The 24231-nt window shown below is 39.9% G+C and overlaps 2 protein-coding genes and 1 long non-coding RNA gene across 3 annotated transcripts; 2 read left to right on the top strand and 1 right to left on the bottom strand.

Moving 5' to 3' along the window:
- The first annotated feature begins 156 nt into the window (after window positions 1–156).
- On the top strand, window positions 157–5884 carry LOC133745380 (xylulose kinase 2-like). The gene is made up of 11 exons (XM_062173440.1): window positions 157–534; window positions 831–1485; window positions 1628–1716; window positions 2373–2437; window positions 2657–2712; window positions 3234–3354; window positions 3443–3517; window positions 3603–3656; window positions 4105–4205; window positions 4294–4468; window positions 4733–5884. Exons 1-11 carry the CDS (start codon window positions 476–478, stop codon window positions 4954–4956), a joined length of 1674 nt encoding a protein of 557 aa, XP_062029424.1. The 5' UTR covers window positions 157–475; the 3' UTR covers window positions 4957–5884.
- A 1151-nt stretch (window positions 5885–7035) lies between these two features.
- On the top strand, window positions 7036–23691 carry LOC133745379 (xylulose kinase 2-like). Its single transcript, XM_062173439.1, has 11 exons — window positions 7036–7170; window positions 7467–8121; window positions 8266–8354; window positions 20129–20193; window positions 20412–20467; window positions 20940–21060; window positions 21149–21223; window positions 21310–21363; window positions 21803–21903; window positions 21992–22166; window positions 22393–23691. Exons 1-11 carry the CDS (start codon window positions 7112–7114, stop codon window positions 22620–22622), a joined length of 1680 nt encoding a protein of 559 aa, XP_062029423.1. The 5' UTR covers window positions 7036–7111; the 3' UTR covers window positions 22623–23691.
- Window positions 15346–18402, bottom strand: LOC133745381 (uncharacterized). The gene is made up of 3 exons (XR_009863569.1): window positions 17340–18402; window positions 16590–16666; window positions 15346–15562 (listed from the first exon to the last, which is right to left on the bottom strand). It is a non-coding gene; the product is annotated as an uncharacterized LOC133745381 (long non-coding RNA).
- Window positions 23692–24231: the final 540 nt, after the last annotated feature.

Raw genomic sequence — 24231 nt, 5'->3', positions numbered from 1 at the left:
GGTTTGCTTTAGCTTAGGTAGGTTACTCCGGTTTTTACCGGATTTCTTATGTAAGTTTTGGTAGACTTCAGCCTATTTGCTGTTGATCTAATGAATTCAACTTCTATTTCAAAAAAAAAAAAATATAGATTTTTTCTCTTATCTCCAGATAGAAACACCAAACTGGAGAGGTGGTTCCAGTGGGTTTTGATTTCAAATTGTACCTCTCAGCAAAATAGAAAACTTCCCATCTTTTCGTTCCCCCTAATCCTATGGTGGGTGGGTCTTCATCAAAACCTCAAATTATGGGTTTTGGACATTATAATCCGGAGCCAAAGGAGTCCGACTCTAATGGATTCCAACGACCCCTTTTTGCTAACTAATTTCCGCTTCACTCGTCAAACATAAGCAACACAACTAGATCAAACAAACTCACCAATCTAGCTCAATTTCACTCTTTGTTGGCTAAAACCAGAGTAAGAAGCAATTAACTCCAATGGCAGACTTCTCTCTCCCTAAGGATTCTTATTTCCTTGGATTTGACAGTTCTACCCAGTAAGTTCCTGGTTTTCTTTATTTCTTTCCATGCATTCTCGCAAAATCAGAAAACCCAAATCACTCATTGACAATGTTGATGATTCTCATAGTTGTTCATTGGTGCATTCTCACAAAATTAGAAAAACCCAATTCACTCATTGACAATGTTGATGATTCTCATAGTTTTACTGCGTTTCCTTGACAGCCAAGTCAATGCATGAAAAATGAATCATCTTATTTGTAATGCCATTGTCTGTGATATGAAACGAAACATGAATTTTGGCTATTGATTTGTTTTTGATTTGTACTATAAGGTCATTGAAGGCAACTGTGCTAGACTCCAATCTCAATTTTGTTACCTCAGAGCTTGTCCAATTTGACACTTGTTTGGCTCATTACAAAACCAAAGATGGAGTTTACCGAGATGCCTCGATTGATGGTAGAGTTGTTTCTCCCACCCTGATGTGGGTAGAAGCTCTAGATCTTGTACTCGATAAACTTTCGAAATCACATTTGGATTTTGGGAAGATCACTGCTGTTTCCGGTAGTGGGCAGCAACATGGTAGTGTCTATTGGAAGAATGGGAGTTCCTCAATCTTGTCATCATTGGACTCCAAAGTGCCATTGGTGGATCAGCTAAATGATGCCTTTTCGGTGAAGGAATCGCCAATATGGATGGACAGCAGCACCACAGCACAATGTAAAGAGTTAGAGAATGCTGTTGGCGGAGCATTACAGCTATCCCAACTTACAGGTTCACGCGCGTACGAAAGATTCACAGGACCACAGATCAAGAAGATATTCGAGGCACATCCAGAAGTTTATAACAACACTGAGAGGATCTCTCTTGTTAGTTCTTTTATGGCGTCTCTTCTAATTGGGGGATATGCGTGTATTGATGAAAGTGATGGTGCAGGGATGAACTTGATGGATATAAAGAAAAGGACCTGGTCTAAAGTACTATTAGAGGTATGTCATTATCACAGTAATTTTCTACTATCTCCTTTTGTGATCCATTCTTAGTTTTTGGAACATTTCCTAAGAGTGTGATAATCGATCAGTTGACCTTTTCCAGTTGATTAATTGTTTTAGTGATTTACTTTTATTGAAGGCCACTGCCCCTGACCTGGAGGATAAACTTGGAAAATTAGCCCCTGCCCATGCTGTTGCTGGTCACATTGCTCCCTATTTCGTGGAGAGGTTAGTTACAGTTTATTTGTTTGTGTGTATGTTCTTATTCTCCTCCGTTTTGTAGGCAACTTGGCATGTAATTAATTGTCTATTGACATTACTCATTTAACTCTTTACTAGAGTTCATAACTTCTTATGAATTTGTTATTTTTTCTTTTTGGTGCATCAAGTTTTACATGAGAAGGTAGAAGGTTATACGAATTTCTATAATCTTATATGGAACCAGTTGTCATTGAACTGTGTTTTGCACAATATGCTACTTCAATGGATCACAAATTAAATAAGTGTACAGTACCATTGCAAAATACAGTTATAGTCTTAGATTCTTTGAAAATTTGAGAAACTCCATGGATTTGGGTGGTTACCACTTACCGCTGCTTTGATGAGTATCCCATTTCGCTTCCTCCTCTGTTGTTAATGATATTGATAGAGTACCTCGAGTTGGAGCTGTCTGTTTAGTTTAATGCTGTTGTTTGGGTCTTTCCCCCTCATTTTTCCCAAGAGGAAGTTTTAATGGTGAGTCCAAGTACAGTAAACTCTATATTAGTGAAAAAAAAAATGGACTGATTGGAAGCATTATTGAGAAGTACATTCAATCTTTCAAACGATAACATAAGAGTTCACTTTTATACTCTTATGTTTTTCCTTTTTATCTTTGTTTTCAGATATAAATTCAACAAGGATTGCTTGGTTATTCAGTGGTCAGGAGAAAATCCTAACAGATTAGCAGGTGCCTGATTTTCTTATTTTTAGAAGCGGATCCTTTATAGAACTGCTTTGTGTTGCTGATATTCTAAAATTCATTGAACTGGTAAATTCTCTTTAACTGCACAAAGAATTCTGCTGTTTAGTGTGCTGTAGTTGATGCTTTCATTTGGTAGGAGGCTGTCCCATGTCTTTCTTGTTTCTTAAATCCTCATCAGCTGAAAGTGGAATTTTTGGCATGCAGGCTTAACCCTAAGTACCCCAGGGGATCTTGGATTGAGTCTTGACACGAGTGATACTGTAAGTCTAAGTAGAAATTGTTATGCTCTGCTTGGTAACATCTTTGTTTTTTTTTTTTTTTTTTTTGTTCTCTTGTTAGGTAAATTAGAGAAAAATAAGATTGATAGAAGAGAGAAGAGAGTTGTTTGGAAGAGATGCAAAATGATACAAATAAAATATAATTATGGAAGCCATTTAATTTTTTTTTAAACTATTCCATGTCTTCTTCTTCTTCTTCTTCTTCTTCTTTCTGTCCTCTTTTCTCTTTCCCATTGTCTCTTCTCTTCATTAATAAACTATAATAAAATGTAAAGGTCACCTAACCAGCTCTTATGTATCTATTGTAATGCTAATTGCATTATCTTGTAGAGCATAGGCCAATCAAATCTTTATATACTGGTATTTATTCAGTATAATTAAGATATTGCACGTGTCATGACCAGAATATCAGTTGTTTTCTCCTTATAATGTACTATTCAAGTTTCTCAGACTCTTATCTCACTGATTTCTTGTGTTGTACTTGGCTTATCACTGTTGCTCAGGTCTTTGGTATTACTGATGATCCTCAACCTGGATTAGAAGGACATGTTTTCCCTAATCCTGTTGACACGAAAAGCTACATAGTAATGTTGTGTTACAAGAATGGGTCTCCAGCTCGTGAAGGTAGTACCCTGTGCTGATACATATCGCTAATGGTTGAAATGGTGATATAGCTACTTGTTACTTAGTATGACCTCAATCTTTATTTTAGGTATTCGGAACCGCTATTGCGAAGGTTCTTGGGATAGATTCAACACATATCTTACATATGCCAAGCCCCTAAATGGTTAGTATGTGATTTGTCTGAACTACTTTTCTTTCTGGGATTATTGTTTTCCGTTCTCCATTTTACATTCCAGTTCCTGCTACAGATGGAAAGATGAGTTTCTACTATACGGAGCATGAAATTCTTCCCCCACTTCCAGGTTGGATTCTCTTTTATACTATTTTATCCATTTCATACTTGTTTTATCCGTTGGTGACTGAGATCTGTCAATGTTTGTATATGCTGTTGAATTGCCTCGTTCTCTAGGTTGCCTTTCAGTTGCTTGTGAAGGAATCTAGCAGTTTCCAGCTAAATTGTAGTTGCAAAAATCTGACTCAATGGTTGTTTATAGTCTATTTATTTGCTTTGGGAATCAAGTAGGAGTGTAGAACTATACAGTGGTAAATGATCAATTGGAATGTCTGCTATGTACTAAGAAAGCTTTGACAATACATCAGTGTTTCACAAGTGTTTTCCTGTTTGTCTTCTTTTGTTGTTTTTCCTTTTTGTGTCAGATGGTGGCAATATCTAATATATTGAATGCAGGGATATCCATTTAAGTCTTAATTTCTTAATAGCAGCAATTAAACTCTAGTTTATGCTTGTAGTTGGATTTCATCGCTACATTCTTGAAAATTTCACCGGTGACACTTTGGAGGGTGTGACTGTACGTGAAGTGGAGCAGCAGTTTGATCCAAAATTTGATGAGGTCTATTGTTTGAGATAGCAATTGTTCACATGGGTAGATGACATTCTACATGAAATCTTTCTAAGAGAGTTTAATTTACTGATTCCAGGCTCGAGCAGTAGTAGAGGGCCAGATCATGTCTATGCGAGGTCATGCAGAAAGATATGGAATGCCTTCTCCTCCAAAACGATTGATAGCAACTGGTAGTTCATCAGTGAATCGTGCCTTCCTGTACATTGCAGCGTGTGTATTTGGATGCGAGTTGTACACAGTTCGTAGATATGGTAAGCACTGTACATCCTGTGGTGTCAGCTCTTCTTTTCTTGTTAATTACCGAATTCTTTTATGTTTGAGTCTTGAATACTCAACAAAGCCAAATTCTGTGATACATGAGTACTGAAACCACACCAGAAAATAAATTTATGAAACAATGAACCAGATGGATGCTCTATTTGATACTGGTATCCTGCTTTAAAAGGTTTAAGTTTTGCTTGATGTATTAAAATCAATATAACTTAATAGTTTTGTTTCTTTCTACCCCTCTACAGATTCAGTTTCTCTTGGAGCTGCATTGAGGGCTGTTCATGGTTGGCTATGCAGTTCAAAAGGTACTTTTGTGCCCTTCTCGTGCTTACATGACAAGAATAATACGTCTCTCAACTGCAAACTTGAAGCTATTTCAGACATAAATTTGGTTGACAAGTATGCGTTGATGGTGAAGAAGAGACTTGAAATAGAGAACTGCCTCGTTGAAAAACTCGGATGCATGTAAAATTTCAGTTGGCATGTGGTGTATTCAGTGTGACAATGGGATGCTTCAGAGTTCAGATCTCTTGGTGTAATGCATCGACGACACTAATTTCATTGCCCTCTTCTAGGTTTGAGTCTTTGAGAAGAGAGAAAAAAGCTCGAGAGTGAGAATGGGAAATTGATTCTGCAGCTGATGGGAGGGATTAGCTAGGTTTAGTTACATAAGTCTGAGTTTAATCAATAAGACCTCCACACATATTAAAAGAAACTATATAAAACATAACTCACTATAATTTGGGTTGGTCGGTATCAAATATGGTTTATGAGTTGCACCCGAATCCAAAATGTATTAAAGCGGTTCTTGATCCTGGACTCTATTTCTTACTGAAGCTGTGTCTGATTCTTCTCTTCGCTTCTGCATTCAACCATCTCATGCTTCTCCAAGGTGAAACTCTAGATCTGTGATTTGAGCTTCATAATTTCTGCAGTTCAAGCTCTGGAGGTTCAGTTCTAGCTTCTTCAATATTCTGTGCACTACTGTTGAGCTCAATTCTTTCTCAGGTTAATTGATCGATTCACTTTATGTACAAATTTGCTCGAGTACTGTAGCTGTTTCTCTTGCTCATGTTCATCTAGAGCTGTGATTTGTGAAGAAGGATGATGAATTGACTCATATCTTGCTGAATTTTTTGAAGATAATCATTGCTTCATAACTGTGGATGATATTGATATCTGTGTGCTGGACAAGCCATCAAAAGCTGTACGTACTGTACAAAGAAAAGAGTAATGAGCAAAATACATAGGTTGCCTTTTACTGAGTCTATGTTTAAGTCTGTAATTTTTCATTAAGATGTTTGGGGTCTTGCTCCATGTCTTCAATTGAGGTTTTCCAGTACTATGTAAACTTATAGATGATTGTACCAAATTTATCCACTTATCAATAAATCTGATATTTTACCTACTTTCATCATGTTCTATAATTTTTTTTCAACTCAGATTATCATAATATTCAATCTATTCAAACTGATGGGGGAGGGGAGTTTAATAAGAAAGCTAGCTTTTAGGAATTTTCTTGATCAAAAGGGTATGGGACGATTTGGGAAAACAGTATGAGCCAGGATAAGTTATGGGGTCTGAAAGTGGTGAACAAAATCAAGGTTTTCTATCCTATGGCGTGCTTGCCATGACTTTCTACCATGTTCATCAAATCTCAAACGTCAACACATCCATCTCTTGTTTTCGATGTGGAATGGAGAAAGAAACAACTTTGCATTGTTTATGGCTGTGTAAATCGGTGCGACGAATTTGGAAGAATAGCTTTTTAGCAGGTGCGTATGAAGTTTGGCATATGTCCAATTTTATTGACTTGTTTGATCAGGTAGCTCGCACTTCGAGTGTAAATGAACTAGCTTTGTCGATCTGGGGTGATCATCATGTGGTTCGGATCATGACCTTGGTTTCGAAGGCTTTGTATTTGATGAGATCAGATCTTTGCAGCCACAATTTGAAGTGATTTCTTGGAAAAATAATACCTAGAATTAGTGACCGTGCTGCTGATCTTACTGCTAGCTAGGGAGGCTTTACATGCATGAAACCCTTCCTTCTTCTTCTTTTTTTTTTTTTTTTTTGTTTTTTTTTTTTTAAGAAAGCGAAACGTACAGTGTATATATTAAGCAATTAGATAGTTACATTAAAAATGAGTACATCGGATAGCCATTGTGGTCAATCCTTTACCCATACATGAAATGTAGGAAACAAAAACACGTGTTTGCCTAGCTAAAGAGTGCGCTGCCTGATTACATTTCCTAAGACAATATGTACACATTACTATGGGGAATAGGTGAAACATAGTCTTCACCTCCTCAATTGCCCTTGAATTGTATTGTTCATCAGCTTTGTTAATGTGGTTCCAATCAAAAAAATAAAAAATAAAAAAATAAACTCCTTTCCCCATCCTATGGTGGGTTGGTCTTCATCAAAACCTCAAAATAATGGGTTTGGACAATATAATCCGGAGCCAAAAGTGTCCGACTTTAATGGATTTGCTAACTAATTTCCGCTTCATTCGTCAAACATAAGCAACGCAACTAGATCAAACAACCCCACCAATCTTGTTCAACTTCACTCTTTCTTGGCTGAAACCAGAGTAAGAAGCGATTACCAATTTGCTAACTCCAATGGCAGACTTCTCTCTCCCCAAGGATTCTTATTTCCTTGGATTTGACAGCTCTACCCAGTAAGTTCCTGGTTTTCTCTATTTATTTCCACGCATTATTACAAAATTAAAAACCCAAATCACTCATTGACAATGTTGATGATTCTGATAGTTCTTATTCGATGCATTCTCACAAAATTAGAAAAACCCAAATCACTAATTGACAATGTTGATGATTTTCATAGTTTAACTGCGTTTCCTTGACAGACAAGTTAATGCATGAAAAATGTATCATCATATTTGTACTGCCATTGTCTGTGATCTGAAACAAAACATGAATTTTGGCTATTTGATTTGTTTTTGATTTGTAATATAAGGTCATTGAAGGCAACTGTGCTAGACTCCAATCTCAATTTTGTTACCTCAGAGATTGTCCAATTTGACACTAGTTTGCCTCATTACAAAACCAAAGATGGAGTTTACCGAGATGCCTCGGTTGATGGTAGAATTGTTTCCCCCACCTTGATGTGGGTAGAAGCTCTAGATCTTGTACTTGATAAACTTTTGAAATCAAAGTTGGATTTTGGGAAGATCATTGCTGTTTCGGGTAGTGGGCAGCAACATGGTAGTGTCTATTGGAAGAATGGGAGTTCCTCAATCTTGTCATCATTGGACCCCAAAAAGCCAATGGTGGATCAGCTCAAAGATGCCTTTTCGGTGAAGGAATCGCCGGTATGGATGGACAGCAGCACCACAGCACAATGTAAAGAATTGGAGAATGCTGTTGGTGGAGCATTGCAGCTATCCCAAATTACAGGTTCACGTGCATACGAAAGATTCACAGGACCACAGATCAAGAAGATATTCGAGACACATCCAGAAGTTTATAGCAACACTGAGAGGATCTCTCTCGTTAGTTCTTTTTTGGCGTCTCTTCTAATTGGGGGATATGCCTGTATTGATGAAACTGATGGTGCAGGGATGAACTTGATGGATATAAAGAAAAGGATCTGGTCTAAAGTACTATTAGAGGTCTGTCATTATCACAGTAATTTTCTACTATCTCCTTTTGTGATCCATTCTAAGTTTTTGGAGCATTTCCTAAGAGTGTGATAATTGATCAGTTGACCTTTTCCAGTTGATTAATTGTTTTAGTGATGATTACTTTTGTTGAAGGCCACTGCCCCTGGCCTGGAGGATAAACTTGGAAAGTTAGCCCCTGCCCATGCTGTTGCAGGTCACATTGCTCCCTATTTCGTGGAGAGGTTAGTGACAGTTTATTTGTTTCTGTGTATGTGCTTCTTCTCCTCTGTTTTGTATTGGCGTTACTCATTTAGACGCCTTACTAGAGTTCATAACTCATATGAATTAGTTATTTTTTCTTCTTGGTGCATTAAGTTTACATGAGAAGGTAGAAGCTTATGCGAATTTCTATATTCTTATATGGAACCAGTTGTTATTGACTGCAACCAGTTGTGATTGAACTGTGTTTTGCACAATATGCTACTTTAAGGGATCACAAAGTAAATAAAGTGTACAGTACCATAGTAAATACAGTTATAGTCTTAGATTTTTTTTTTATTTTTTATTTTTTATTTTGGTAATAAGGACTTCCATTGCACAGCCAAAAAGGCAACAACAAACAACAGAAGAAAAAGAAACAAAGAAACTAAGGGGGATCTGAAACAGCATCAAACAAGAGGATTCGCATTAGGGAGGGAGGAGGGTTGGAGGACCAATCTTCCGGGCACACCCTGCGTTTTGCCAGCACTGCAACTAGATCAGCTGCTGCATTAGCAACTCTACTGGACCACAACCAGTTAACACGATGAAACAGCCCGCTTCGGACACGAACTTGAGCAATGATGTGAGAAGCAGACCAATCCACCGTTGAAAGGGGGTTCAAAAGCGCCGAAATCAGGACAAGGGAGTCTGATTCAAGCTGAAAAGAAGAAAGGGAGAGGGACGAGGCCAGCTTAAGCCCGAGGTCAATTGCCTGAGCTTCGGCAGCCAGAGAGGAAGAAGCAAAAGTACTCTTATCAGAGCCTCCTATTACTTTACCAGAAGAGTCCCGAGCAATTGCCGCAAGACCACAGATCAGAGAGGAGGAGTCCCACGCTGCATCAGTATTTATCTTTACACGCCCAACAGGAGGAGGCACCCAAGGCTGAGACGCCCTTGAGTAAGGAGCAAGAAGCGAGTGCTTTGGGCCTGGAGGCATGGTGGAATTCGTAGATACTCCAAGGCAGCAGTAAAGGCTTTGGTGGACACAGCCACAGGGTTCGGCATAGTCTGATTAAACAGACAATCACACCTTTGTTTCCAAATATACCAAAGCATAAAAGCTACATGAGTGGGAAATGAAGTTTCCTCAGAGACAAAGTCACTGGCGTTGCCAAAGAGGGCCAGTATCCATGCATCCAATGTAGTGATTGATTGTTGGTTGACATGATAAGAGAAAGGATGAGAGAACCAGGCCTGGAGAGACCAAGGACAAAGGAACAGAATGTGCTCAATTGTCTCAGGATGGGAGTTGCAAAAAGTGCACAAAGGTGAGTGAGAGAGATGCCTGTGGTGACGATTCCGGTTAGTTGCAAGAGCATTGGAAGTAGCTCGCCATAGGAAGTGCCGAATTTTGGGAGGGGCTCGAACGGACCAAATCCACTTCCAAACTAAAGGGGAGATGACATGTGATTGATGAGGATGAGATGAGAGGCCGGGTACTGATGATTTGACCAGAAATTTGTATCCAGATTTGACTGAATAGATACCTGTGGATTGAGCTGACCAGAGTAAACGATCCGGATGAGTGGAGGAACCAAATGTTGTAGCTTGAATAGCATTAATAGTCTCAATCGGAAGAGTGGCCTGGAGCGTGGTTAGATTCCAAGAAAGGGCATCTCTATCAATAATAGAAGAGACCGAGCTGGTAGCAGCAGTAGTGGGAGAATAAGATCTCAAGTTGAAGGTGTCACGCCCCGAATTTTGAATAATCAATTCAAAGTCCGAAACATGAATAATAACAATTACAAATAAACGTTCTGAATTTTTTTCTCACAAACAACCACACTTCACACCTCTCAATAATACAATAAACCAAATTCTCAAGTTATTTATTACAGCACACTCTCACCAAATCAAATTGTAAGGCTCAAATGAGCTTAACTCACCTCACTATTACAATTGCTGTAAAACTATAACAAATACTCTAACCCGCACGATCACCGCCCTGATTCTCCTGACCTGCAGGATTACCCGCTACACAATTTGAATAGTGTACCGGGATTGCAACAACACCAAACCCGGTAAGCTTTTGACAGCTCGTATGAGTAAACAAGAAATGAACGGTTGATTTATTAAATCATATTTCTTTTAACTCAAGCAAAACAATCAACAATCACAACATCCACGAAGCAATCCACAATCCCCAAAATCAGTCACTAAAATCACCAACTCTAAATCACCAAAGATTAATACGGGATCTAAACTCACATCTTTCTTCTCAAAACCCCGAAAGCGTATTTATACAAATACGGTGACTGACAGACTAGAGCTCTAACTGAATCGTAGCCCATCACCTGGCCTAGGTTATGGCATCCGACATGATTATCAATATCGTAGTTCATCAACATAGGTTAGAACATCCGATACACATACTCAACTTAGCCCATCACCCAATAAGGGTTGGGGCGTCTCTTACACTCGACCAATCGTAGCCCATCATCCACCTAGTATTAGAGCATCCGATTCCCCCATACTGGTCACTATGTTGACCCTAAACTCAACCAATCGTAGCCCATCATCCACCTAGTATTAGAGCATCTGATTCCCCCATACTGGTCACTATGTTGACCCTAAAACCAAAATCGAGTACAATAATATTCTTTCACACAATAGGATCAATAATACCATGATACGTACTATTATTGTGTATATATATGTACTCAAAATACAACTCCAAAAATCACCAATCCATACTCAATCATATCATCACTCAATACCATGTCATCCATAAATTTCCAATATAATTTCACCAATCACTATCATCATAAATGAATATGGTAAATCACGTTTTCGATTTCACATCACTTAAATCATTATAAAATCACACATCTCCATGTCACACCAATCCATATATAACCACGTAAATATATATATACGTAATTATCCGCTCAGGGATAATCACTAATACCAACTATAGTTCAAGCATAAAAATCGTGAAATTCATTTTGTATAATTAAATCATTTTACTTACCTATGGACCGTAGTTGATCAAGCCCATATGATTTAAAACAAATATTTATTTCATAAATATTTTCACACAATTACGACAAAATAAAGTAATTAAATTTATTCGGTTCGTAATATGAACCACGTGAGGTTTACTCACCTCGATATTCCCGCTGCGTCTTCAATTTAACACAATACACACCGAAACCGCTCACCCAAGGAAGACCGTCAATCACCTAATCAAACATGACCTTAACTTAGCAATCATTCATAAACTACACATATACGGAAATCCAACGGTCGGATTCTAAATTAATCATGATCCAACGGTCGGATTCTAATTTAATGATGATCCAACGGTCAGATCAAAATTATATGATGATCCAACGGTCGGATCCTCACGGATCGCCCTTAGGATCATCCTCCAAAATTATCACGAAGATCCAAAGGTCAGATATTCTTGAATCGTCCTTACTAACATCTTCACAAATTTATACGAAAATCCGACGGACGGATTCTCACGAATCGCCTCCCTAATCACTGTTTTGCATTTATACGAAGATCCAACGGTCGGATCTTCGCCCATGACCACACAAAGCCACTGGGACAGTCATAAGATCATCATATCAAAACTACAAGTCCATCTGACGGTCCTAACTTCACAGATCACAAATCTAACGATCGAAATCGATCGAAACTTAAGAATTCATAACTTAATCATACGATATCCAAAAATTGCGTATAATATATCAAAATGATCGTATTGAAATATAGAATCTGAAAATGTACAGAAACCATATTTTTGATCCCCAGAGGTGGCCGGAAAGGGCTGCCGGAGTTAGTGGCAGAGCCGCCGCCGACCACCGACAATGGTGTCGGGGCCGGGCTGCTCTTCTTCCTCTCATCATGCTTAACAACTTTCATAACTACCATGTAAGCTGAAAAGGACCGGAAGTGGTTGAAATTACCTAAAACAGTCGAGGTGGCCGGAAACTTTCCAGAATCCGGCGAAAATTTGCAGAATCCGGCAAGGCTCGATTTCGACGTCAAAAATTCAATTTCAGGCTTCGATCCCTTCTGGAGAGTTGTTAAGAAACTCAAGGTGAACGCACTAGTTCAAGAATCACAGAAAAATATGGTCTGGCGCTCGAGATATATCGATCGAAAGCTTCGGTGGTCGGAAAAATTCCAGAATCCGGCAGGAGCTCCGATCCACATAAAAACTTCATCAAATCGCTTCGATACCTTCTGGAGAATTGTTCTGAACTTCAAGCCGAGTTCATCAAGCCAAGAATCATAAAGAATAGTGGCCTGTAACTCGAAATATCCGAATCAATAGTTAATTTTTCAATCTTGAAAGGTTGAGCTCCGACGAACGTGAAAAAGATCAACTCGAGTCCGGCCCTTCTTGGGTTTTGATAAGAAGGTTGAGGCGAATCCAATGAGACAAGAATCAAGAGAAATGGTAGCCTGTAGCTCAAGATATTGAGATTGAACCAAAACGAGTTCAAACAGGAACCGACTCCTCCGCTGCCGCTGCTGGCCGTCTTACGGTGCAAGGCTGCCACTGGCAGCTGCGCAAGGTCAAGGTGAAGCTAAGGGAGGTGGTCCGACGTCGTGAGGTGGCCTGAGGTGGAAGAGATTGGCTAGTGAAACTTGCTCTGTTTTGGGTTTGGTTCGGCCGTGAGAGAGAGAATTCGTTTTCTTAGCTTAATTGATTCGTTCTTCCACTCATGCATAATCATGTTAAAGCACCGGCCTTCAAATTATGCAATTGTCCACTAACCTTAAATCACGGAACCGGTGTTTGCCACCAAATTGTTTGATTAAAAAAAACTAGGTTATTACAATGAGGGGAGAGTCGGTATCCAATTATCCTTCCAAAGGTTGACAGAGGTTCCCGACCCAATACTCCATAAGGAGCCTGCAGATAGAAGAGAACGGCCTTCAAGAATGCTTGACCAAGCCCAAGATGGAGAGGAGCCCTTTGTCGCCTTCCAAAAGGAAGTATCGGGAAAATAACGATTCTTTAATACCCTTACCCACAAGGCCTCAGGATTGGAGTGTAGTCGCCAAGCTTGTTTTGCTAGGAGAGCCATGTTAAAATCCGTGATGTTGCGGAAACCCATCCCACCAACAGCCTTAGAAAGACCTAGGAAAGGCCAATTCTTCCAGTGAATACCTTTTGTAGCCGAGGACCCCCACCAAAAGTTGGCAAGAGCTGAGTTGATTTGATTACAGATGGTGACAGGGAATTTAAAGACCGTCATGGGGTAGGCCGGGACAGCTAGAGCAACTGACTTGATCATGGTTTCCTTGCCGGCATGGGAAAGAGTGGATTGATGCCAGCCCGAGATCTTTTTCTCAATTGAATCTTTAACATAAGACAGAGCTGAAATTTTAGATCTTCCCCAAATTGTAGGGAGCCCCAGATAACGGCCCGGATCCAACACAGCCCCCATACCAAGTTTGGAGCTGATGAGTTGAATAGATTCTGATGTGGTATTGGGACTAAAGAACAATGATGATTTTTGGTGATTGACAGACTGGCCAGAGGCAGAGCAGTAGTTGTTAAGAGTCTCCTGCAGGACTTCGCAATTGTAGGAAGTTGCCTTGAGGAAAAAAATTGAGTCATCAGCAAAGAACAGGTGACTCACCAAGGGCCCGTTGTCTCCAAGCTTAACTGCATCAAGAAGGTTATTTGAACATATTTTCCTTATCATGGAAGAGAGGACATCATTGATGAATAAGAACAGGAAAGGAGAGAGAGGATCTCCCTGTCTTAGGCCTCTGGTTGGTTTAAATTTCTTTCCTGGAGCACCGTTCACAAGTATGGCCAAAGAAGCAGATGTAACACAAGACATGACCAAGTGAACCCAAGTTGGGTGAAAGCCCATTTTCAACATAACCAACCGAAGAAAATTCCAGTCCACCCTATCATAAGCCTTATGCATATCCAATTTGAGGGCAAATTCCCCAACAGAGCCACTTTTGAGAAGCTTAAGACGGTGAAACATCTCATGTGCCACCAGAATATTGTCCTGGATTTGTCTACCAGAGACAAAAGCAGATTGGTTTTCAGATATAAGGTCGGGCATAAAAGGCTTTAGACGGTTAGAGATGATCTTGGTTATGATTTTGTAAGCAAAGTTACAAAGAGCTATTGGGCGAAAATGGGAAGCCAATTGTGGAGAATCCACCTTCGGAATGAGGGCAATGTGCGTGCAATTAAAGGAATCAAGAACAGAGGCAGTAGCAAAAGTTTGGGCAGAAGCATTGAGAACAATATCCTTAACAATATCCCAATAAGAATGATAGAAAGTACCTGAGAACCCATCCGGCCCTGGGGCCTTGAGAGCCCCCAGCTCAAATACTGCCTGTCGAACCTCATCCAAGGAAATATCTGCTAAGAGAGTAGTGTTCATCACTGGAGTGACCACTGGATCCACAAAGTCAAGGACTTCATCAACATGAGATGGGGGAGAACCCGTATAAATGTCCTTGAAGTATCCAGTAAGATGAGAAGTGATATCTGATTCAGTTTTTAACCAATTTCCAGAGCCATCATTCAACCGGAGGATTTTATTCCGGCGTCGATTCATGAGGGTAGTTTGGTGGAAAAAGTGTGTATTTGCATCTCCATGAGCTAACCAGGATACCCGTGACCTCTGTTTCCAATACATCTCCTCAATGGACCACAAAGAGAGAATATGGTCAGAAGCAACTTGAATGGTTTGCTGAACATTTGACTGGTCATTTTGATCAGACTGGAGAGCATCCTGAATCAACATGGAATCCTTGGAGACAAGCTTTGCAAAGTGTGGATAAGTATCTGCAGCCCAAGTGGAGAGTGAAGACTTACACCGGTTCAGATTATCTGCCCAAGTCTGGGAGGCAGAAGTAGTTGGTGAAGTAGACCAATTAGAGGAGACCACCTTAAAGCTGTCAGGATGAGATGTCACGCCCCGAATTTTGAATAATCAATTCAAATCCGAAACATGAATAATAACAAATTTCAACTAACATCCTGAATTTTTTTCTCACAAACAACCACACTTCACAACTCTCAAATTTACAATAACCCAAATCCTCAAGTTATTTATTACAGCACACTCCCACCAAATCAAATTGTAATGCTCAAATGAGCTTAACTCGCCTCACTATTACAATTGCTGTAAAACTATAACCATTGCTCTAACCGCACGATCACCGTCCTGGTTCTCCTGTCCTGTAGGATTACCCGCTACACAATTTGAATAGTGTACCGGGAGTTGCAACAACACAAAACCCGGTAAGCTTTTTACAGCCAGTATGAGTAAACAAGAAAGAACTGTTGATTTATTAAATTACAATTCAAGTAAAATTCAACAGTATTACGTCTGCAAAGAGACATCAAACCACTCATGGAAAAACCACAAGGAATACATTTTCACAATCCTCAAATCACAATACACCACACTGGTCCTGCAAACACCCAACCCACATAACACCACTCTGGTCCATCCCAATAACACGTTAGAGCTCTAACTGCCTCGTTACCTCTGACACCTTGGCCTAGGGTCAAGCAACGGCAAAAATACTTCGGTTAACACTATAACCGTCGCGCTTTGGACATCCCCATCCTCAGCACCATATACTTCGGTTAATAATAAACCGTCGCACTTTGGACATCCCCGTCCTCGGTACACAACTTCGGTTAATAATAAACCGTCGCACTTTGGACATCCCCGTCCTCAGTACACAACTTCGGTTAATAATAAACCGTCGCACTTTGGACATCCCCGTCCTCAGTACACAAACACTCCGGTTATCCATAACCGTCAAACTTCGGACACCTCGTCCTCAGAATCCTACATTCTCCAACTCTATACATACTCCAATGTAAATCATGAATATTAACAAGAACTCATCAATCATGATCATCACATATAAATATGATAAGTCAAATTTCAAACCATAATAAATAAATCATCACAATTCCACACTCTTCAATGTCACACCATTCCACATATAATCACGTAAATATATATATATATACGTAATCACCCACTCAGGAATGACCACTAATACCAACTATAGTTCACACAAGAAAATCATGAAATTCATTTTGTATAATTAAATCATTTTACTTACCTATGGACCGTAGTTGATCAAGTCCATATGATTTAAAACAAATATTTATTCCATAAATATTTTCACACAATTACTACAGAAAATAAAGTAATTAAAGGTACTCGGTTCGTAATATGAACCACGTGAGGTTTACTCACCTCTAAATTCCCGCTGCGTCTTCTTAACAGCTCAAAACAACGATCCGAAATCGTTCACCAATCAATCCATCAACCACCTAGTCAAACACGATCTTAACTTAGCAATCATTCATAAACCACACATATACAGAAATCCAACGGTCGGATCGAAATTATATGATGATCCAACGGTCGGATCCTCACGGATCGCCCTTAGGATCATCCTCCAATATTATCACGAAGATCCAACGGTCAGATCTTCTCAAATCATCCTTACAAACATCTCCACAAAATTATATGAAAATCTGACGGTCGGATTCTCACGAATCGCCTTCCGAATCACCATTTCTCAATTATACGAAGATCCAACGGTCGGATCTTCGCCCATGACCACACAAAGCCACTGGGACAGTCATAAGATCATCATAACAAAACTACAAGTCCATCTGACGGTCCTAACTTCACATATTACGAATCAAACGATCGAAATCGATCGAAACGTAAAAATTCATAACTTAATCATATGATATCCAAAAATTGCGTATAATATATCAAAATGATCGTATTGAAATATAGAATCTGAAAATGTACAGAAACCATATTTTTGATCCCCGGAGGTGGCCGGAAAGGGCCGCCGGAGTTAGTGGCAGAGCCGCCGCCGACCACCACCAATGGTGTCGGGGCCGGGCTGCTCTTCTTCCTCTCATCATGCTTAACAACTTTCATAACTAGCACGAAGTCTGAAAATGACCGGAAGGGGTCGAAAATTACCTTGAACAGTATGAAGGTGGCCGGAATTTTCCAGAAACCGGCGAGAAACTGCAGAAAACGGCGAGCTCCAATTCGACGTAAAAACGTCAATTTAAGGCTTCGATTCCTTCTGAAGAGTTGTTAAGAAACTCAAGAAGAACTCACTGGTTCAAGAATCACAGAAAAATATGGTCTGTAGCTCGAGATATACCGATCGAAAGCTTCGGTGGTCGGAAAAATTCCAGAATTTTGCAGAATCCGGCAAGGCTTGATTTCGACGTCAAAACTTCAATTTCAGGCTTCGATTCCTTCTAGAGAGTTGTTAAGAAACTCAAGACGGACTCATTGGTTCAAGAATCACAGAAAAATAGGGTCTGTAGCTCGAGATATATTGATCGAAAGCTTCGGTGGTCGGAAAAATTCCAGAATCCGGCAGGTGCTCCGATCCACGTAAAAACTTCCACAAATCGCTTCGATTCCTTCTGGAGATTTGTTCAGAAACTCAAGGTGAGTTTACCAGTTCAAGAATCACTCGAAACGAAGCTCCACAGCTTGAGATATCTGGATCGAAAGTTTCGTTCGATCTAGCTCGGGTTTGACTTCAGCAGCTGCTACGAGCCGCGCCGCCGTGCAAGGGTGCTTCTGGGAGTTTCAGAAGGTTGAGACGAACCTGAGGATGGAGTTTGGCAAGGATTGGTGGCTTGTAGCTCGAGTTATCAAGCTCGGGACCAAATCGGGTTAAACCGGCCTCGTGCTCCACCGCCGTGTACGGCTCACGAGACGGCCAAAAGATACCACCGGCAGCTGCGCAAGGAAGAGGTGAAGGCGTAGGACGTGGTCCGGTGTCATTTGGTGGTCTGTGGTGCTAGAGAGAGATTGGAGAAACCGTGCTCTGTTTGTTGCTGGGTTCGGCCGACAGAGAGAGTGAGAGTGTGAGTGAGAGAGAGGGAGAGTGTGAGTGTCGGTCGATCACAATCAACTCAATCAGTAACCCTACTAATTAAGCATAATCATTAAAGGTAAAGCATCAAAATCATGAAAGTAAAAGCAATGTTGTTTTGCTTTGATTAAAAGAAATGGGTTATTACATGAGAAGTCCAAAGGTGCTCAAACCGGAACAGATGAGGGGCTTTGGATTCCGTCGGAGAAGTATCAAGGAGGATAGGACGATGATCAGATCCAAGTTTAGGTAAATGGAAAAGTTGAGTGCATGGTTTGGCAGCAATCCAAGAATTGTTAGCCAACCCCCTATCCAGTCTCTCCTTGATAAACACCCTCCCATTTTGAATGCAAAACCAAGTATACTCCGGGCCTTGGAAATGGAGGTCAGAAAGCTCAGAATGTGATAAGAAATCTCGGAATAAATTCAACCTCCATCTGGGTTGTGGCAGGCCTCCCCATTTCTCTTGAAGCCACAGGATTTCATTGAAGTCCCCAATGCACAACCAAGGAATCAATCTAGGAGAGAAAGCAGGATACACAGAACGCCAAAAAGCGTTTTTTTTTATTAGAATGGGGGTTCCCATACATCCAGGAAATATTGCAATGGAAGGATTCCGCAACAGAAAACACAGAAGAAATAATATAGTTCTGCGTACTAGTAATACTGGAAACTTGGACAGAGTTGTCCCAAAACAGAGCGAGGCCTCCGCTGCTCTGGCTAGCCGGATCAACCACGTAGATATGATCAAATTTCAACTGCTTTTTCCAAAAAAGGATGGTGGATTCTTGCTGGCGAGTTTCCATAAGGAAAAGCATAGAAGGGCTGTTACGTTTAACCAAACGTTTCAAATGTTTCCCAGTCAGGTCAGCCCCTAGACCCTGACAATTCCAAGAGAGGAGCCTCATGGTGGCCCCGTAGCTACATCTGGCCAGGCACCGATGCATGAACCCAGATCCAAGGACTGAAGGGAGAAATCATGAGGACTAGTCGAAGATTGATGACCTGAACGGAGAGGTGGGCAGGTGGAGGAGCAGAAGCTGCAGTAGGGAATAAAGGTGGGTGCAGGGATTAATGGTGGTTGCAGCGGCTAATGATGAATATAAAGGTATTTGCAACGATAAAAGGTGGTTGCAGGGGGTGGTGATGGGGGGAATAAAGCTATTTGCAGAGATTAAAGGTGGTTCCAGGGGGTGGTGATGGGGGGGAATAAAGCTATTTGCAGAGATTAAAGGTGGTTCCAGGGGGTGGTGATGGGGGGAATCAACGGTGAGCTGCGGAGGAAGCTGCTAGAGTAGAGGCAACTGTGGGGAAAAAGTTGAAGTGATGGGAGGTGATAGATGTGACTAGGCGGTGGAAGTGGGTAGTGAGCCTAGTGGGGGGTACCGGGACCCGAGAAACCACCTAAAGGAAGTGGGGAAACTCTCTATTCTAGAGAGAGACGCTCTCAACTAGAGAGAGAAGCAGATATTTTGGACGGAATGGAGCCAATACAGTCTTAGATTTTTGAAAATTGGAGAAACTCCATGGATTTGGGTGGTTACCACTTACCACTGCTTTGATGAGTCTCCCATCTGGCTTGCTCCTCTGTTGTTAATGATATTGATAGAGTCCCTATACCTGGAGTTGTTTGTTTTGTTTAATGTTGTTGTTTGGGTCTTTTCCCCTCATTTTTCCCAAGAGGAAGTTTTAATGGTGAGCAAGTACTGTAACCTCTGTATTAGTTCAAAAAACAAAAAACAAAAAAAATCAAATGGACTAATTGGAAACATTAGTGAGAAGTACATTCAATCTTTCAAACGAGAACATAAGAGTACACTTTTAATCTTTTATGGTCTTTTACGTTTCTCCTTTTTATCTATGTTTTCAGATATAAATTCAACAAGGATTGCTTGGTTATTCAGTGGTCAGGAGACAATCCTAACAGCTTAGCAGGTGCCTAATTTTCTGATTTTCAGAAGGGGATCCTTTATAGAACTGCTTTCTGTTGCTAATATTCTGAAACCATTGAACTGGTAAATTCTGTTTAACTGCCCAAAGAATTCTGCTGTTTTGTGTGCTGTAGTTGATGCTTTCATTTGATGGGAGGCTGTCCATGTCTTTTCTTTTTTCTTAAATCCTCATCAGCTGAAAGTGCAATTTTTGACTTGCAGGCTTAACCCTAAGTACGCCAGGGGATCTTGCATTGAGTCTTGGCACAAGTGATACTGTAAGTCTTTAAGTATAAATTGTTATGCTCTGCTTGGTAACATCTTTGCAGAGCATCTTTGTTTTTTTTTCTTCTCTTTTCTTCCTTAGCTAGGTATTAGAGAAAAATAAGAGTGATAGAACAGAGATGAGAGTTGTTTGAAAGAGAAGGAAAATGATACAAATTAAATTACAAATGAAATATATTATGGAAGCCATTTAAATGTTTCTAAACTATTCCATGTCTTCATCTTCCTCCCTTCCTCTTTTCTCTTTCCCATTATTTTCTAACGCCAATTGCATTATCTTGTACAGCATAGGCCGATCATATCTTTGTATACTAGTAATCAGTATAATTACGGTATTGCACTGTCATGACCGGAATCTCACTCGTTTCTTCCTTATAATTTACTATTCCAGTTTCTCAGTCTCTCTTCTCAGTTTTCACTGATTTCTTCTGTTACACTATTCAAGTTTTCACTGCTGTTGGTCAGGTCTTCGGCATTACGGATGATCCTCATCCTGGAATGGAAGGACATGTTTTCCCTAATCCTGTTGACACGAAAAGCTACATGGTAATGTTGTGTTACAAGAATGGGTCTCTAACTCGTGAAGGTAGTACCCTGTGCTGATACATATCCCTACAGATTGAAATGGAGATATATCTACTTGTTACTTAGTATGACCTCAATCTTTATATTAGATATTCGGAACCGCTATTGCGGAAGTTCTTGGGATAAATTCAACGACTATCTTACATATGCGAAGCCCCTAAATGGTTAGTATGTCATTTGTCTGAACTGCTTTCTTTCTGGGATTATTGTTTTTTCTGTTCTCCATTTAACATTCCAGTTCCTGCTACAGCTGGAAAGATGGGTTTCTACTATAAGGAGCATGAAATTCTTCCCCCACTTCCAGGTGGGATTCTCTTTTATATTATTTTATCCATTTCACATTTGTAAACTTTATCCCTTGGTGACTGAGATCTGCCAATATTTGTATAAACCGTTGAATTGCCTCATTCTCTAGGTTGCCTTTCAGTCACTTGTGAAGGCATCTAGCAGTTTCCGGCTAAATTGTAGTTGCAAAAATCTGGCTCAAAGGTTGTTTATAGTCAATTTATTTGCTTCGGGAATCAAGTAGGACATACAGTGGTAAATGATCAAATGGAACGTCTGCTACTAAGCAAGCTTTGACAATACATTACTGTTTCATAAGTGCTTTCCTGTCTGTCTTCTTTTGTTGTTTTTCCTTGTTGTTTCAGATGGCGGCAATATCTAATTCATTGAATACTGGGATATCCATCTAAGTCTTAACTTCTTAATAGCAGCAATTAAACTCTAGTTTGTGATTGTAGTTGGAATTCACCGCTACAGTCTTGAAAATTTCACCGGTGACACTTTGGAGGGTGTGACTGTACGTGAAGTGGAGCAGCATTTTGAACCAGTTTTTGATGAGGTCTGTTGATTAAGATAGCAATTGTTCACATTGGTAGATGATATCCTACATGAACTCTTTGTAAGAGAGTCTAAATTACTGATTCCAGGCTCGGGCAGTAGTAGAGGGCCAGTTCATGTCAATGCGAGGTCATGCAGAAAGATTTGGAATGCCTTCTCCTCCAGAACGAATAATAGCAACTGGTGGTGCATCAGTGAATCGTTCCTTCCTGTACATTGCAGCGTGCGTCTTTGGATGTGAGGTGTACACAGTTCATAGAGCTGGTAAGCACTGTATGTTCTGTGGTGTCAGCTCCTCCTTTCTAGTTAATTACCAAATTCTTTTACGTTTGAGTCTTGAATACTCAACAAAGCCAAATTCTGTAATACATGAGTGCTAAAACCACACCATAAAAAACTTAGGAAACAATGAACCTGATGGATTCTCTATTTGATACTAGTGTCCTGCTTTAAAAGGTTTTAAGTTTTGTTTCTTTCTATACCTTTACAGATTCAGCTTCTCTTGGAGCTGCATTGAGGGCTGCTCATGGTTGGCTATGCAGCACAAAAGGTACTTTTGTGCCCTTCTTGTGCTTGTATGAAAAGAAGAGTGGAAATACGTCCCTCAAGTGCAAACTTGAAGCGGTTTCAGACAAAAATTTGGTTAACAAGTATGCATTAATGGTGAAGAAGAGACTTGAAATAGAGAACCGCCTCGTTGAAAAACTCGGACGCATGTAAAGTTTCAGTTTGCATGTGGTATATTCAGTCTGACACTGGGATGCTTCAGAGTCCAGATTTCTTGGTGTAATGCATCGAAGACTCTAATTCATAGCCCTCCTCTAGGTTTGAGTCTTTGAGAAGAGAGAATAAAGTTCTAGTGTGAGAATGAGAAAATCATCGTTGCAGCTGAGTTGAGGGATTAGGTTTAGTTACATAGTTCTGGAGTTTAAGTTTAATCAATAAGACCTCGACACATATTACTGAGGACAAGTGTGTAGTAAAGATGGTCCAAGACATGAAAATTTCCATCATCTCAAGCACCTTTTTTTTTTTCAGACACCACCAACAACCACAACAGATAGCAAGCAAACACAAAGCAAGACCTGAACCATAGAATGCCAAAAAAGTGGTTTTATAAAATATGAAGTATCAATCAATTTGAGAAAGACCTTATCCACCAAAGCCTTCAAACTTTTTCTAACCTAGAAAGGGGTCGGAGTTAAAGACAACAGAAGAACTAGAAAGCATGCCTATAGGATCTTAGCATCTTAGGTATAGGCAGGCCAATGTCAGCTCATCTTGTCTTGTTTGCTGCCTTCTGGAGAGGGCATGTATGTCCTATGTATCTAAATGTTATCCAATCATCGGGGAAGAAGGGAATAAATAATTAGATATAGATAAATTAATGTTTTGAAAGGTATCCTATCCAACAAACATATTGGCCATACAGAATATAATTGTAGCCTAATTTCTACAAATGCAGAATGTTAAGCTTAGAAGTATCTGACAAGAACAGCCTTGAGACAATGGATCCCTATTATGGAATTAGAAAACATCAATCTCATATAATGTCTACGAAAGGCTGAAATGAAAAGGGAAAATAACAGTCCATCTGCAAACTGCTTTTTGAATAAACAGAGGAGTAGCCTACACTTCATTTGCAAACTGCTAGTTCTTACTTCATACCACTGTGAGACTCTGGTACCAAATGCAATACTAGAGTTTATTATATAAGAGCAGAAACAAATAGTTATGGTGTAACCATGCTCTAATGAATGAAGTTCATGATATAATGTAAACAAGTCAGATACTGAGTAAAACCTAGAAGCAATAATTTTTTGGAGCACTAGGCTTAAAAGAGATTGACTTACTATTTAACTTCATGTATCAAACCAAATAAAATGGAACTGCTGTGCTAAGCTATACAAGAAGAGAATTTCAGCTGGTAAAATGGAAGATGGCTTTGATGGTTCCTGCATTATGAAAGTAAATACCTGAAAGAAACAGCTCAATGTATTGCAATTGAGAATATACATCACCTTCAGCGAACTGCATGTCAGACAAGGATACAAGTCCGGCTGGTACATGTTTGGTTTTGCAATAAGCATATTTGGTTTGAGAACTTTCATACAAGTATGGGAGTTGCTTTAAAAGCAAAAACAACACTTGTTGGTACAAAAGACAATCTACAATGTTCCCAACATGAAAGCATTAAACAAGATTCAAAACCGAGAATGCACAGCAACTATTACAGAAAAGATAACCAAAATCTGACTGCTACATGGTTTACTTAACCCCTTATATCCATAGCAAGGATGTTTCGACCATGTATTTGGACTTCTACCAA

This window comes from Rosa rugosa, chromosome 4 (assembly GCF_958449725.1).
Source record: "Rosa rugosa chromosome 4, drRosRugo1.1, whole genome shotgun sequence".
Classification (NCBI taxonomy): domain Eukaryota; kingdom Viridiplantae; phylum Streptophyta; class Magnoliopsida; order Rosales; family Rosaceae; genus Rosa; species Rosa rugosa.
Note: the sequence above shows the minus strand (reverse complement) of the source record. Positions and strands in the feature narration are given on the sequence as shown.

Bases quoted from the DNA above. Each gene is read 5' to 3' on its own strand.
- LOC133745380 (XM_062173440.1), top strand. From the start codon at position 476: ATGGCAGACTTCTCTCTCCCTAAGGATTCTTATTTCCTTGGATTTGAC. The intron at 2,713-3,233 runs GTAAGTCTAAGT...ACTGTTGCTCAG, and splicing joins GTCTTGACACGAGTGATACT to GTCTTTGGTATTACTGATGA. The intron at 3,355-3,442 runs GTAGTACCCTGT...TCTTTATTTTAG, and splicing joins TGGGTCTCCAGCTCGTGAAG to GTATTCGGAACCGCTATTGC.
- LOC133745379 (XM_062173439.1), top strand. From the start codon at position 7,112: ATGGCAGACTTCTCTCTCCCCAAGGATTCTTATTTCCTTGGATTTGAC. The intron at 7,171-7,466 runs GTAAGTTCCTGG...TTGTAATATAAG, and splicing joins GGATTTGACAGCTCTACCCA to GTCATTGAAGGCAACTGTGC. The intron at 22,167-22,392 runs GTAAGCACTGTA...ATACCTTTACAG, and splicing joins GTACACAGTTCATAGAGCTG to ATTCAGCTTCTCTTGGAGCT.